The sequence below is a fragment of the Varanus komodoensis genome, unplaced genomic scaffold (assembly GCF_004798865.1).
Source record: "Varanus komodoensis strain SLA01 unplaced genomic scaffold, ASM479886v1 scaffold25, whole genome shotgun sequence".
NCBI classification, from domain to species: domain Eukaryota; kingdom Metazoa; phylum Chordata; class Lepidosauria; order Squamata; family Varanidae; genus Varanus; species Varanus komodoensis.
The window spans coordinates 9,511,331-9,528,370 of NW_025335661.1; the positions used below are offsets into that span (position 1 = coordinate 9,511,331).

The 17,040-nt window shown below is 38.4% G+C and overlaps 1 protein-coding gene across 7 annotated transcripts in view; it reads right to left on the reverse strand.

The window, feature by feature from the left end:
* Positions 1-11,917: 11,917 nt before the first annotated feature.
* Positions 11,918-17,040, reverse strand: part of TFDP2 (transcription factor Dp-2) — a 43,606-nt gene continuing 38,483 nt past the window's right edge. For 6 of the 7 annotated variants that reach the window (XM_044432676.1, XM_044432678.1, XM_044432675.1 and 3 more), the window contains one exon: positions 11,918-16,971. In XM_044432676.1, the coding sequence (XP_044288611.1) occupies positions 16,794-16,971 (178 nt within the window). In that variant the 3' untranslated portion in view covers positions 11,918-16,793. The remainder of the gene's footprint in view (positions 16,972-17,040) is intronic. The other variant, XM_044432677.1, reaches the window with a different exon arrangement.

Consider the following 17,040-nt stretch of genomic DNA (forward strand, 5'->3'; position numbering starts at 1 on the left):
ATTATGCATGACTATATAATGCCTGATTATGAACTCAAAGGAGGGTGGCTTTGTTTTTTCAGTGAATATTTGCTGATCATGATGTACAATTGGGCCATTGCTTCATTAAGAGGCTGATAGGCTTCCTTTAAACACAAACTACATCTTTGAGAAAGACTGTCTTTTCATTTCCTCCCATTGCTAAAAGAGGCCTCCTTCTCCTGCTTTAAGAGTGTTTAAGAGTGGTTATATTACCATAGGTTTCCATTATGATGTAATAAGCAGTGATGCATGCTATTGCTACACACATCTGTGGGAAAATTGATGCTGGCCATCAAACTACCTATAATTGCAACATAGCAAGAGTCCCTTAAGTTCCAGTGAATGCCTGCTGAAGCTTTTGTGACAGGGATTAATCATTAAGGTTAATGCACTAGAAACCTTAATCATTAAGGTTTCTAGTGCATGTGTGAGGAGAGCATATGTATCTTTCTGCTGCAGCCGAAAGCTGTTCTCAGTCTCACTGTTAACAGTTTACAGTAACTACTCATGCTGATTGCAAGGAGACAGGCAGTGTGGCCAAGGGTGCAGAAGGACCAGGAACCCCCTAATTCCATTATGATGCATCATGAATGTTTATGGGTCTATAAAGAAAGGAGATAAATTGTTGCCTGTCAGGAAAGCAATGCCAGCCATCTAGTTTTATTTGTCAGGCTTTGTATCTGGTTTCAATCAGTGTAGTACAGGTCACTTTCTATCCTACTTCAGTTGTGGAATTGAGTTTCACAGGCATTCAATCAGCACAGTCTAAAAGATAATAGAGCTTGGTTGCTTCTTTTGATGTGTAATTCGATAGAAAAATGGGCCTTATTATATACCACCATAAGGTTTGTGACTTCATCTAACTACCTTTTTCAAATACTTATGTTCTCTTTTCCTGACATGGCACTGCCTTCATCATGATACAGGGAGCAAAAAGTGATTGGCAAAAGTTCTTTTAGAACCAGACGTGAAGGCAGCACAAAGAAAATGTGTAGAGGAGCAGGGGGAATAATGAAGCCCTGTGGTTGGTAAGTGGGGTTGGACAGGGTAAATGCACACTTAAATATAGGCGTTCAACAGGACCTGTAGCTAGTGGGCAGCTCACTGTAAGACAGTGAATATAGGGGTGGGGGGAGAAGGAATGGGAGTTACGGGTTTTATGAAAAGATAGTTGGATGTGTATTTTTAAAAAATAATTCAAATAACCAGTGTCTGGCCTGCTACTGCCAAAGGTTCATGACATGGCTAGCATAGGATACTGGATGTGCACACTGGAAAAAATGTGAAGGTCATCAGCAGCTACCTAAAAGTCATGTGAAGAGAGGAGGATATATGTGATTTTCAAGTTTAAGGGTCATAGTGCAGTGAGAAGATGGATAGTACTGACTGGATTTCAGTTAATGTTTTGGAAAGACTTGTTCTCGAGTGATTTGATTTATAGACCACAGTAACATTCTGAAGTCCTTGAGCATTAACTTGAGATAAGGATTATTTATGTCTTAACCACTCTGTAGGTCCATAATCAGGATAATGAAAAAAATATTTCTTCCTGTTACGTTTCAAGTGGAGATACTAATCATTTGGAACTTTTCTTGTGGACCAACACTGCTGCATAGATCTGCCTTGCCATGGTTTCCATGCGGTACCCCCTCAATCTACCAACATCATGTGCTCCTTCTGTGCCTGTCCCTGTGCCAATCCACAGTGACTTGAGTTTGGCTGGTGATACTGCAGAAAGAACAGTCTCTCCATTCCTGGACCTAGTACATAACTTTCCAAGCAGTGGGATGTTGGCTGTGGCTGGGCTGGTGCTCTCCATGGATGCAAGGAGTGTTGGAAGGAATGGCCTCCATATGGATGATGTCATAGACTGGATCCACTATTGGTTCAGCAAGCTGCTGTGTCTCCAGTCCAAGTGACACTGCCATCTGGAGAATCTGCTTGGAAAACTGTCTCAGGTCCTCAAAGGGGGATCCTGGCCCCTGTGCCAAAATGGTATCAGCAAGAGACGAGGTGACCTATTCCTCATGCAGCAGTGCATCCGAGTTGGAGGTGTAGTCTTCTGGGCCTGAAGCTGGTGACTCATGTTGATGAGGCAGACACATGAGGTGGGGGTGGCAGCTTAGGCACTGGAACTGGCATCCTGGGCCCCTCTGGGTGGTAGATCAGGGGCCCCCACTGCAGAAACCAAGGCTTCACAGTGCCTCTTCCCTGGATAGCCACAGGAATAATGCAGTGGTGGCAGCATCCAGTAGGCCTCCTGGCCCCACGTTGGCAGCAGAGACCTGGACTGTTCCCTTGGCCTGTGGCTGGAGTCATGCAACAGCATGAGTGAAAATGCAGCTGCATATGGTGAAGGTATGGTGGCTAGGCTCACTGGCAGCATTGCAGGTGTTGCTTCCCATGTGGAGAGAACAGCATTCCTGTCTAGGCTATCACTGAGCGTGGGCAGGCTGGAGTACAGAGTGATGAGTCCTGGATCTCCCCTTCAACGTCAGTGGAGTATAGTGCCTAGGCCACTTCTTGTGTTGCATCCTCTTTGCCTCTGCCATTTTCTTGGCCCTTTTCCTTGCCCATTGTCCTTTCTCCATGTGTCCAGGCATGGGTGGCACAGATTGGACAGCTGCTGAGGCTCCAATGGAGGGTGGAAAGGAGGAACAACCCACAAGGTGGATGGGCTTTCTGGTGGCACTGCCATAGCTGAGTCAACAGCCAAAAAGTTGTGACTCCAAAGCTCAGCCTGGTGGTGACAAATCAGTTTTTCAGAGCCTGCGATCTGTATGCCTGGCAGTGTATCCACACAATGCTCTTTGGCACAAGAGGCGCAATGAGTGCCCAGCTGTGGAAGGCAAGCAACTTGCAAAGTGGATGCACTTCTAGAAGGGCACTTTGAGTGCCACCAGCAGAAGAATAAGCAGAAAAGAAGCAAGATGAAGAATTGGAAAAAAGATAATAAAGGGCTTTTAAAAGAGATTTTTTTGGAGAGGAGGAAGAGTAAAATGAGGGTTAAAACAAAGTTTTTGAAGAAAGAAAGAGAACAGAATAAGTGAGGGAAGGAGTTCTAGAAAGAGACTGATAGAAACATTGAAAAATTGCTGATACAAACACTAAGACTTGCAAGAAGACACACTCAATAGTGGTCAGAAGTGAACTGGGGAAAATGGAAGGAGCTCCTCCTAGATATACTGAGGGAACGGCAGCAGGGCTCCCACTTGAACAAGTTTAGCTAGGAAACGCCCCACACAGGCAATGCACCGTTATGTGTGATGCACAGATACCACAAAAATCTATCTGTTACCAGTACTTGATTTCTCCTGGGAGAATTAAGAACAAATTGATTGACTGACTGATTGATTGCATTTATAGGCTGCCCAGTAGCCCAAGGGCTCTCTGCAAGGCTTGGCAATAAAACAATCAATACTTCATTTGTTGCTGCACAATAATAAGGATTACATAAAACTTGTACTGCCTGAATTACTGCTCTTTGATTAGCCTCTTCTACTATTGGCCTCGATGGTTGTGGCTGTGAGGAGACCTTTTCTCAATGGGCATGTTTGTAATGACAATACAAGGTGTCTGCTGTCTGTACAAGCTCTGCAGAAATCATATTTGCTAGTTGTTCCCAAAGTGGTGGTTCACAATCATCTGCATTTATTAATGAAGGGTTTATATCTTTCTGGTAATGTTTTTGACATGAGAGAAAGCAGCTGCAGCTTAATATAACTAAATTTGTAGAATTCTGTGAGTAGCAGGACAATCCAATCCAGGTTAAAAGTAATGTAATGTGTACAGCTACTCTTGGGAGCTGACCACTATAATCCATACTCTAGTAACTGGCAGGTTTGCATATTGCATTACTCTACTTTTTGAAGCCTAGAAGCTTTTGCTAGAACTAATTGTTAACAGCAAATATTTGAAATGAAGACCTAACAGTCAAGACCTAGCCTAGCTTAACCTTTATAAATCTAGCCTTTCCTAAAGAAATTGTTTGATGTACTATCCATTTCCAGAATGAAATTATTTAAGAGAGCAAATGGCAGGATGTTATCTTTTATTACATCTAGTCATGAAACAGCATCTCCAGAATCCTGCATTATTATCCTGCATACATCTTCTACCTTCCAGAATTACTTTTAGGGTGCGGTCTGTGCATGCTTGGACTGAAAAAAAGTCCTACAATTTCCAGAATTTCCCCAGCAAGGAAAGTTTAAGTTCACTGTTGTATACTTCTCACTTTGGACACTGGAAAGAAAAACTTGGCATTTTTTTACTGTTCTCCCCTCTAAATTTTGTTACGTAAATCTCAACATCAATCTCTTCTACAACTTAGTTTTCTCCTGTTACTGCATAGTATTGATAGTTACTAGATAAAATGTATGGTTGTTAAAAGATGTTAAAAACAGAGAGGAAGAAGAGCTGCTGGAAAGTACTACTTTAACTATGTACACAAGATACATTGTCATGGCCCCATGATTACCAACTTGAGCTAGGTTCCTATTACGCTGCTTAAACACCGAAGCTGCATGTTGACCTTGTCTGCTTGGCAGCAAGTCCTGTATTGTTTAACTGAGGAATTGTGGGGATAAGTGGAGACGGTGTTCATTTCCTCTTTTATTTAAGAACACAGGAAGTAACGCACCATGAGCAATTGTTGAGTTAAAGATGGGTTGTTTAAGCGGAGTTTCTAGGTTTGCATATCACAAAGCAATCTGGATTCTTTAAAACAATGACTGTGCAGCTTGTGCACTCTTATGTGGTTAAAATGCCTGATGTGATATGGAAGCTAGTTGTGGTAGATAGCTACACAAGTAGGTGAATCTGAAATCTGTCACTCAGGTTCAACGTAAAATTAACACAAGCTGAACTGAAGCTGATACTCTACTCGATACCTTTATCTGCACATATATAATACCTTCTGAGTATGATGCTACAAATATCTTGACCATTTAATTCATGGTGGAAGTCATGGTTGCAGCTCAACCATGCTCAAAAATTGTTTTGGTAGCTCTCTTCTATAACATCTTTCAAGGCTGCAGTCATATAGACAATTACCTGGAGCAAACCTCGCTAAACACAGTCCGTACTGTTGAGTAAATGGGCACAGGATTGCAGAGCCATAGCCTTGTTTGTAGCTTTGCTACAAGCTAAAGATACTTGGAACCTAAGGTTTATTGTGGCACAATCATTTAATTCAGGGGTAAGCAAATTGTGGCCTTCTAGATGCTTAGTCCTGTAACTTCTATCAGCCAATGGTGCAGGATGATGGGAATCATAGGACAAAACTTCTGGAAAACCACAGTTACCCCTGCTTTATTGAAGAAGCTCTAGTCTGTAATATATGAACTACAAACTTCAGCATGACAGAAAATCTTAGTCTCAATTTGGACCCAAACAATCAAACTTTATTCAGTTCTAGCTCAGCATTGCTGGAATCTTCCTTTGAAGTTTGTGAAACAATGACTTTTAAGTTAGCAGAATGTCCTAAGAGACTAAACTTCTGTCAGTGACTTCTGAATGTTACATTTTGTCAGATTTCAATCTCTCAGGTCACTGCTGCTGCCACAGGTTGCCATTCTTGTACAAAGGAACTTCCACAGCTTGAAACTACTGCCCTAGAACTTAATGCTTGAATGAAACAATGACAGCCTCCTTAACTACAGCTAGGATTATTGTATTAACACCTATTACTGTTGTTTCAAATAGTCAATGCTATTTCAGGATAACTTCTTATGTTCCTGATGGAATGGGCTCTAGCCCAAAAAACAAAAGCCTTATGCTATGATAAATCTGTGTCCTTAGGATAACAAGAGATTTTTCTCAGGGCAACATCTTTATCAATTCACACTTTGGAAGGATCACTTGCCCCCATTCAGAGCAACACAGATTGGAAGCAGCTATTGGGTTTGTAGTTCAGATGCACCACTTTCTATGTATATTTGCCTCAAGAAGTTTATCAAGTCAGTAAGTATTATGCTAACAACATGAAAACATTTAATTGCATTACTTCTGTTACTGATACACTAAGCAAGGGCAAGTTGTAATCCTGTGGTACTATAGTGCTGGCCTGCTACTTTGGAGCAATCTGTTAAAATTCAGTCTTGTACATCAGGGTTGGGAAAAGAGATCTCCAGATGCTTTGGATTTCTACTCCCAACGTTCCTGACCATTGGCCAAGCTGGCAGGGGAGTCTCCTCCCAGAAGCCCAAAATTTCTGCAGATATAACTTTCCACTCACCCCTGTTCTACACTATGAATCGAAAGAGTGTCATGCTTCAATTTCTCAAAGCCTACAGACACATTAATCTGTAGACCTGATGCTATTTCCCTGTTATGGTCAAGTTTCCTCAATGAGGCTACATCATCCTTTAAGCATTCTTTTCCCTCAGCAAATCATTCTGTGATGCATAAAGAGCCACACAACAATTTTAACCTTAAAGCACACCAGAACCTTTAAACATGTTTCACTTTTAAGGCAAGGCCAGGCCTTGCATTCTCTTAAATTAGTTTTCTGTGCCCTAAAGCATATTTCAAATATAAGGGTTCTAATAAAGGTTTAGAATAGAGAGGAGGAAGAAAACATGATTCAATGATGACAGATGCCTGTCCGGACAAGAAAGTATCTCACAATAATGAAGCTTTGCTTTTCTTTGGGCACTGCTAGATTTTCGGTTTAGATCAGCAAGGGCAAATTTATGATGACTCATCCTGTAAACTTGAATTACCACAACAGCTCTATGAAATAGAAAAAATATGCTTCTCTCTCTAGCCATCTGGCAATGACAGTGAAATTTAGTTAATTTCAGCATAAAGGGTAGGACAATTGACTGAATTTGTCCTACTGGATCGCTCTCTCCATGTTATTTAGAAACTGAAACATTTATTTTGAAACTCGAGGCATTTCACAGCCATCACTACATAATGCAGTGCCTTTAGTAATGTTAGTAGACTTGAAAGCTTTGCCTTGCACAATGACAGTACATTTCTTTTCCTTTGGCATCCAATACCTTTCTGCCACTTTATCCATATATCCTCAAGTGTCACTTAAGCATCTCTCCTACCATTTTCATATTTTCTCTGGCAGTTGCTGACACTCCTACAGTAACTTCTTGCCTCCTCTCAGACATAACCAGAATACTGCCTAAGCAATCATAACATGAATTAGTCACATAGCATTATAGAAAAATACACACTGGGAAATCAGAGCTACAGAAACATGGAAGATCATACATGTTTTAAAGCAAGAGTGATAGAAGGATGTGCAGTCATACAAGAGGATGCTGTAGCAATATATTTTTCTTCTAACAAAAATGTAACATAATTCCTTTGCTTCAACCACAATAATAAATCAAACTCTCACGGAAGTAATTTTGACTCCTTAATTGGATTATCTTTGAGTAATCCTAGGCTACCAGATGCCAAACCTATACCTGCAGGTTGGGGCATCGCTCTTTGGCATCAAGGTTTAGAGCAAGTCTTAGTACTGGTTTCAGAATGTTCCAGGAAGCACACACCCTTACTGTAACTACTACTTGATCCTTGTAATTATATTACCTATGCTATGAGACAAGATAACTCCATTCTAACTTGTCTCTGCTTGTGGTACTAGGTATTGTTGAGTGGTGGTATTCAAATAAATAGCAAACATTTCAAAAGTACAAATGGTTAATTAGAGCTCAATTTTCTGACTCATTTCCTGTGCCTTCTCATTTTTTTATTATAATCCTTAGAAGATAACTGCCTTTCCCCTTCTCTTCACTGGAGCTATGAAGTAGCTGTTTTAAAATATTCATTTTTACAGAAAATAGAACTAACCAGCAAAAGATCATCAAACAAAAATTGACGTAATTTGATGTACAATCTTTGCTCTTTTCTAGGACAAGGAAGGTCAATGTTTACTGGAGCAAGAGGGAGTCAGGACCGTATGAATAATAAAGTTACCATATCTAGCTAAAAGGGTTTCATAAAGTGTTCAAACACAGTAACCAATATATTAAGATGGATTAGATTGTTTGGGAAACTGGAGTTGGCCTGTGGGCTGGCAGTTGGACCTCCTTGCACAAAGACATGCTGAGATATTAAAGTATGTTGCATGTATGAAGCATAAATGTAGCAAAATGTGTTCATAATGTTTTTCTCTTCTCCCCATCAGCAATTTCTGTGCTAATACTTGCGCTGCAAAATCTGCCTTATAAACTTCTACTCTGTACCTTGCTTCCATACACCAACCAAACAGACGTTCTAGAAAAAGTTACCTCAAGGAGAGATTTAACATCCTATTTTTCATTTCCTCTAAAATTCTAGTATGAATTAAAAAGTTGAAACAAACTATGTTGTTGCAGAAATGCCATGCACTTGAGTAGATACACATATACGGTTGGATTTGGACTCTTGCTGCATTGAGTTGAATGGGTCTGCTATAAGCATGACTGTATTTACCTGCCTGAAATGCAATTAACAGCCATCTTTTTCGAGACAATGCACCTGGATTGAGACCCTGGTTACCTAGCTAGCAAGTAAGGGAGTTGAAATCAGTGATACTTTCTTGTGCACTTGTGGCAATAGAACTCTGGCAGCTGAGTGAGGTGTGTTCTTCTCCGTCAGCAACCTTTGGTTCAGTGATAATCCACATCATGAGGTAAAAGACTATGGCTATCTTTTACCAAATTAATATATAAGAGATCCAAATAATCCCTCTTTATACTATTTTGCAATGCCTATACTATTTTGCAATGTTAGTTTTCTATTTACCTGCAAGATATAAGTAGCAGAAAAGCTTAGAATATTCTGAATGTAATAGCTCTCTGCTAGCATAAAGATTTGCCAAGTTTTCTCTATACAAAATATCTGTTGTTCAACAGAAACAGAGCACATAAGGTTCCATCCCCTCCACTTTTCCAAGAAGTTCCAGAGATAGTTTTGCTGGATTTAAGCTGCATTCTGACACTCATGTGGAATTTACTTTTAAGTAAACATGCATAGACTTGCACCATTGGTTTCCTTTGGATGATAGAACATGGAATAATTTAGTACAATCCCTACAGCAGCTTTCTTGTAGCCCAAATATCCATTGCAAATTGTGCATTACCACCAAAAGATATGCAAACATACAATCTACTTATAATTATTTTGGAGTAGTTTTATGCCTTTAGGCAAACATTTTCAGAATCACTTGAATGTTGTCTAAATACAGTGGGCTACAGATAAAAGCACAAAATAAAAGATAAAAAAGCACTTTAGAGAATTTCTTATCAAGAAAAAGAGGAAAGAGAGGGTGAGAGTCTGAAGACCCACAAGCCAAGCATAGGTAAGATGGGAAAATCAAATCCATGTTTCATATTTGCATTGTAATACACAAATGATTTTACCACTAGAATTAAAAAAAATGTTCACAAGTACAGGATCTAATGTCTCCAGTAGAGTTAAGACTAAGTCCTAAAAAATCCCTACATATATCACACTTACTATACAGGTGATCCTGCATGTTTTCATTTATGCTGCCTCTCCAAGACTGGACCTTTCAAAAAGGATATTGTTCAAAACTAGCCATCTATGTACCATGTGGGGTTGAAGCAGAATTTAATGAATATACAGTATATGGTGTACAATGTATTCATTTTTATTTTGACTCCCACACACACATTTCCACTGCTTTCCTCTGAATCACAAAGACCATTTCTATCCCAGTGCAAAATTAAACTCAAATTGCAGCAGGCCTCAACACGAACATCTTGCAATATAATTACTCTTATATTACAAAGGCCACGAACAGTCCACAAACAGCTTCACACTAGTCTATCAAGGTCCGTTGCTTCAGGATTCGCTACATGGACATAAATCCATCTCGCACTTTGGTGCATCCTGCCAGCAATCTAACCAAGGTTAGCTGAACATCAGCACCCATTTTATCCATATGCATTCAACCTGATGTCAACTACATGAAGTAAACTTTCTTTCATCTACTTGTGTAACATGACACAATGGGGCAAACAAGGCAGGTCAGACCTTTGCAACTGTGGACAAACCAGGTGAAAAGCACCCTATTGGAAACAGCTCCAGCAGTTTCTAGAACTAGCAGTACTATTTTTTAAAAAAGCAGGGGAAAAATAGCATGCACTGAGTGCCAAATGAAACAGTAAATTTCTTAGGACACCAGCAGCTGTCGGTTCAAGGAAGAAGAGGCTTAACAAGCAGTGACTGCAATTTATAGGAAGCAGGAGGGCCTATGTTTGCTTCATATGCTAAATAAAAATTGTTTCTGTAAACTGCCATTTGTGACCGTTACACTAGATGGTACCTTGACCTGAACCACTACTGGAGTGCAGATGTTGGGCCTTAAAATGTTAGTTGTGATGGAAGTCAGAGCAATATGCCTGTACATAATGGATCTGTGTCCAGCTCTTGTAGTAGCTACAAACATTCGCGCATAGGCTTACGAACACATGCAATACTGGTTAGGTATTATTTTTAAAAGGTAGTGTTTTTCCCTCTGCACAATGTAACAAGAGCCACTAGAACCTTAGAAACTAATACAATTCCACAGTAAGCTTGACCTACAAGCTTGAGGTTGGGGAGAACAGATAATCTGTCCAGTTTTCAAGAACACATCATGGCTGCAGAAGAAAATGGGTAAGACTTAAATGCTTGCCTCAAGACACACAAAACCCAGAGGATTATTTTACAAAGGGAGAGATCTAGCACCCGTTCCTTTTTGGTGTACTTACCTTTGCAGATTCTTTCCCATCTGCCACTGAAGTCCTACTGACAGTCAGGCACTTGACAGCTGTAACTGATAAGGTAATAAATCAGGCAAGATTATATAGAGCAGAAAGGTAAAAGGCTGCACTTAAACAACTCTAAGAAACAGATTAAATAGTAAGAATTTTTAGAACTCACAAGCACAATGTGATGCCAATAAATAGAGTTTTAAAAGGTGGTGAACCATGAATGGTAACTCCAAGGTGCCACTTGGGCAATGGTGAAAGAGCTGTCACTGGTGGTGGCACAGGTAGGTTCAGCAAGAGCAGTTCACTAGCTACTTCCTGAAACCTATGATGGGCTCAAGAGTGCCAGGTTCAAAACACATGGCAATCCATTATGGGTCTTACAATCCCTAGAACACACCACAAATTAGCAGAATGACTTTTTGTTAAAAATGATTCAGTCTGTGGGTAGTGATCTGGCTTCAGACAATATGACAAGCTACCCATGGCTAGTTACCCATGATGGTATACTAAGTCATGGAAACCCAGTCCGGCTGGGGTCACAAAACACAATAACCCACATTCAAGGGTTGAAACATGAATTATCATGTTGGATGAACCCAGCTGCACTCACAAATGATGGTTTACTAACCCCAAATAACCCACAGGTTCTTTCCATGAATAGTGCAACAAACCATGCTTTGGTAGCATACTTGGCTCACAGAATACAATATACCATAGTTTTAAACAACCCTTGAGTGTGGATTAGCAAGTTGTCAGAACTCAAACTATTTGGGTTTTTTTTTTTTACATCCACTTTAAACAAGGCAATCTGATACACTAGCACATGAAAACAATGTAAGTTCCTCATTAGGAAGAATGGGAAAATAAGCCCATGTTATCTATGTTTAACTCTTTCAAAGGATTCACTTAATTTTTAAACTAACTATCCCCTTTCTAATCAGAAATTGAGAAGAGTAATGGATCAATTGGATGTTGCAGTATAATCTATGAAGTGCTGAAATTAGTGATGCTTTATCCTTATTTTGAAAACAACAAATTAACTTGACCCTCTGTCCCCTGCAGTTTACTCCGTATGACGTGTTTTCTGAAATGGAGAACACATGCAATGAACACTAACCTTTGACAGCTTTCCTCTGCTCCAATGTTTTCCTTCAAAACAAGAGAAACCCCAGTTGTCTTTAAATTATTTTATTCTGTTCTACAGTTTAGTTTTACTTCTCAGGTCACAAACAGCTGGAAATTATTTTTCTTCAGAGAATGCATGCTTTTCATTTCAATCAGATGCAAATACTTGCCCTGTTGTGGACAATCTCACTTGCAGCATCTTAATAAAATACAGGATCACTTGAAATATACAGAAATAGATTTTTATATAAAAATTTCCATAAAAAAATAACAGGGGTTTTTTATAAAGTGTATGATACTATAAATTTACATTTTCCTATTACATCCTATGTTCTAACAGCAATTATCTGACAGTAAAAGAATATGCACTTCTTTTTAACTGTCATCTGTCTCTTAAGACACATAGAATATTACCAGCTTTATCAGACTTCCTCAGTTAGCCACACAAACTGCAAATATTATGTGGTAATAAATAAAAATCATCAAAAAAGCCAAAAAATAAAGTGAAAATTCAGCAGGTTTCTTACAAAGCAGCAATGAAACATAATTAGAACTTATCAAGTAGCTCATGAAACATTAAATCTTCTACAAGTTCAATTATGAACTAGAAATTAAACTTGTCACAATGTGTTGAACTATTTTAAGTGTTGAGATAGCATGGTAGCTGCTTCATGGGTACAGGAGCTAGCCACATGAATAACTGCATTATGTGATAAGTTTCCATGCTGCTACAGTTCTTAGGAGTGTATTAGTGCTAAGCAACATGTGCATAAAGAAAACCATAATTTCACTATTTTATTAAAGAATCAAGAATAAATGGACTACATTTTTCATAAAAACAAGACATAAAATATCCCATCAAATAATGGCTCCAGTTTAAGAGCATTATTAAGAGCCTTTCAGATTGGGCTCTTATTTTCTTCCGTCCATAGCAAAATCTCACAAAGGCAGAACATACATATATTGATTGGCTCATATGTGTTATTTTTAAAAACATTTGAATGTTTCCACCATACTTCCATTTTTTCTGAAACTAAAGTACAGAAATAACATAACCAAAAACAAGATCTTCTATAGCATTGATTCATTATGGACATTCACTTTGGCAAAGGCGTATTTCATTTCTTTCTTAGTTGGATTGCCAAATTCTTTGATGAAATGTAAGGGCGCAGTGCAGTTCTACTATGATCCTGGCACATGCTGGTGGTGGGATTCCTACAAGCATAACAATATAAAGAATAGGATATTTTTGTGCTTCTCCGATATCACTGTCATGGAATGCACTGTCGTTTCTTATGTATGCTGTGCACACCAAAAGAAAAGTACAGAGTTGTTATGCTCTGTGAAACAACACTCTGCACACAAATATTATGGCTAAAAAAAAAGAACTGGACTGAGCACTATTGATTCAAAGATTCATTATTAGCCTGATAAACAGATATAGCTAGAATAGTTCATATACTGTAAATTCACTGAAATTGAGAACACCCACAGGATGTGGTAGGAAGTGGTAATAGGTGTACAGAACTTAACAAAAGTTCCAGTGATAGAAACAGGACTTTATTGCTCCGCTTCACTTTGCCCCTCCTTCCTCAGTAAACCAAAATAAATTATTCAGAAAAGCAAATAATTGGAAAATAAAACACACATGAGAATATTAGCATGGAAATCAACTTGTCTTGGCACAGAATTTGAATTATCCAGGCATAAATGTACAGAAGATGTTTCTCCTTGAAATAATGTGCAAGACCAATAGTTTCATAGAACCTTTGAGTTCACAAAGGTTCTTCACTAAAAAGTATAAAATGTTTGTTAAAAATATAAAATTGTATGTGGGGAATTAGGCAGATTACCTGCCATATGTATTTTCTAACATTGCGATCCAGAATACCTGCATGCAATGCAATGCTGGTTATATTTTGGTCAATGAAAAGCACTTAAAAGATATTTGAAAATACTTTATAGTATATAAAGGTCCACAGCAAGTTTCAGAAACTTGCTCTTGAATATACTTTAGATCTTAAAAGTATTTAAGATAGTTGTGGATATTTTTTAATACCACACAATTACCAGTTTCTATAATTCCTGATAAGTATTCACCTCTGTTTGAATCATGGACTAAATGCCCTTACTGCCCTTTCTACATGAGTACAGGTCCTGTGTACAACTAGACCATGTGCAATACTGCACAATATATGTTTATATTAAAACATGTACAGCTTGCCTAGAAGGGAAATACCATCTTTCTATACTCTACCACCATTGTGCCCATTTGCACAGATGAAAATGAGTCTGCAAATCTGTCCCACAAATCAAGATGGCTCTATTGATTTATGTAGGCTGTTATTTCACAAGTTTGAGAGCAGAAGGTGCAGCAGTGAATATGCTTCTGTTTTCTGAATACAGTAGCATTAGGTATGGCACAGCTGTGTCATACAAAAGAGGAGAATACTGCTTTAGAATAAATGCAGCATCGGTAAGTATCATTTCCCACATTCTTAAAAATCCAACTCATAGCAGTGTATCCTATATTTTACATAATAAACATTAATTTTAATTAACAAGTAATTAAATATTAATTATTTCACTTTGCTATAAGGCCCAAATAACAAAGGCAGATCTGCATCTTTAAACATGAGTTACAGTTTTGAATGAAGTGAGGAATGAGGTAAGATTTCAAATCCAAATGGTTGAAGCCAAATCTCCTCTGGATGGCTGGGAGAATGCCAACACCTCATACTGGATGGCTGGGAGAATGCCCCTGGAAGGATAGCTTGCAGAATTGGGGAGCTATGAATCCCAATGCCTCATTTTATTCATACATAAGCAGACTAATATGAAAAATATGCATCTCCTACTATAATATATAGTGATGAGAAAGAGAGAACATAACAAGCACATGAGAAAGCTAGGGTGAAAGTAAAAATGATTTAATTTTTACCCTACCATATTTTTAATGTTCTGAATTAAGGAGATAAGCACTCCTATCCTCATCTGGCCAGCATTTTGATACAGTATGGCCTGTTCAGCTACAGCGCTATTTGGAACCTTATGCCTGGAACTTGGAAAAATCCTCCATTTGAGATACACCAAAGGCTAGGTAATGATTTGCCAAATCTCACACTGTGATTTTAAAAACCGAAACAGACTCTTGTTAGTTTCCAGGTGGGAATGTACTCCAAAGACTGAAGTAGAATTGCTCCTTTAAAAATTGAAATTCATATGTGGATGAAATATTTTTGGGATGAAATTAGTTCACTAAATCCCAAGGTTTAAAATATCCTTTTATTTTCTCAGAACTCGATCACAGTATTTTTGGCTGAAACTGCTTAATATTTAAAAAATCCAACTAAAGATGGCCTTTAGGTTATTATGATAATCATATTAGTTTCCGTCCATGTTGTGACTTTCAATACTTACTTTCCCTATCAATGCTGTTTTACAGTAACAGACTGTTATGATTTTATAGATCATTCTGTAAAACTTGAGATTACAAATGTTACCACAATTTTTATTTTTTAATCCTCTAAAAAGTGTTGCATCAAAATATTTGCAACATTTCATGCGTTTAGCATATAACATTTGAAAATCAGTTTTATTGCCATTTTAGCAATTTTACATGCTTCCTTATCTATCATCTAAACATTGAATTTGATAAAGATGGAAAACTGAATGGTATAATTTGGTATAATTTAAATTCCATTTATCATTTTTAAAACCCTTTTTAATATATATTTTTATTTAAAAAAGAAGAGATTGACAGAAAATACTCCAAATGTTGCTCCACTAATGTATAGAAGGGGAAAACTGTAAAATACTGAAATACTAATGATAAACCAGGAATAAACTTAGAGCAGAAATCCTCAAACTTTGGCTACATCAATTTATATTACTACCTCTGTACATAAGAAGCTGGTTAGTACAAAACATACATCAATATCCTCTCCACCATAATTATATTGGACATCGTAGTTTAAAATATATTTTGTTTCTTTGAAAAATATAGTAAAATATTACCACAAGAGGAAACAGTGAACATCTTAGGTGATGTGGGCAAAAGAGGGCAACCAAGGAAGCATTATTCCATGATATAAAATGCAGAATGGTGCATGCTTCTTTCCTCTGCACTGTAGTTTTTGTTCTGCCAGACCTTTTTGGGAGGTGTTCTACTCCTTGACTGAAAAAGGAAAGGCACTTTTGGCTAATCCAACTGCTCTGAGTGTGAGCTTGCTACAGCACGTCTACAATTGTACACCAAATGTCAAAAGTATGTTGAAGGATAGCACCCAATTGTGTTATCTGTTACATGCTTTAACAGGGTCTGAGACTAGAAAAGCTGGGAAGAGGTCTGGGAGACAGAAGTAGCCATCCTGGATCAAAGAAGAATTGTGAAACCATTTGGCCAAAGAGGCTGCTATACATCCAGCTGGCCAGGCCCCCTTCTAGCTCCCACTCCAAAAGGCAACCTCCAACAAGGATTAACACATACATACACAGCTGCTGATGCCCCAAGCAATTTAAAGAGCAACCTATGCACAAAGACTCAAGACTGAGGCTCAGTCTGCTGTGCAGGTATGGGGGCAGAGGGGAAAAAAGAATCATATTGCTCCTGTAGACTGGATCCAGGTACCAATGGCATTGAATAGTGTCACACCAGAGAGTCCTTTTACTTGTTTGGAGGCCTCCACATTGTATCTTCTGTGCATAGGTTCAAGCTCTGAATCATGTTCTTTAAAGTCTATGTGTAAGTACACTGACTGTACTTAACATAAGCAACTTTCATTATGACATTGGATAAATCTTTTTCCAAACATTAACAAAATACATATGGCAAAGAGGCAAAATATATAAAAAAGCTAGATAATGAACTTAAGCTCACACAAATAGTGCACAAGAGCAGCATTTCATATGGCTGGTGTGTGTCTATTCCGGTGAAGATGAATCATCTTCATCCTCATCTTCATCATTGAATGAACAGGGGGTTTCACCACGCGACTCTGAGTAGTGAGATGTTGCACTGCTGGACTGCTGACTGCTGGGGGCCAGCAGTTGTCCTGTTGCTAAGGCTACCTCAGCATCCAGGCACAGTTCTGGATTTCCACTATCAAAAAAGCAGTAAGAATCCATTCATCAGAATGAAATGCTACATGTTTAATAGCATTTTCAATTT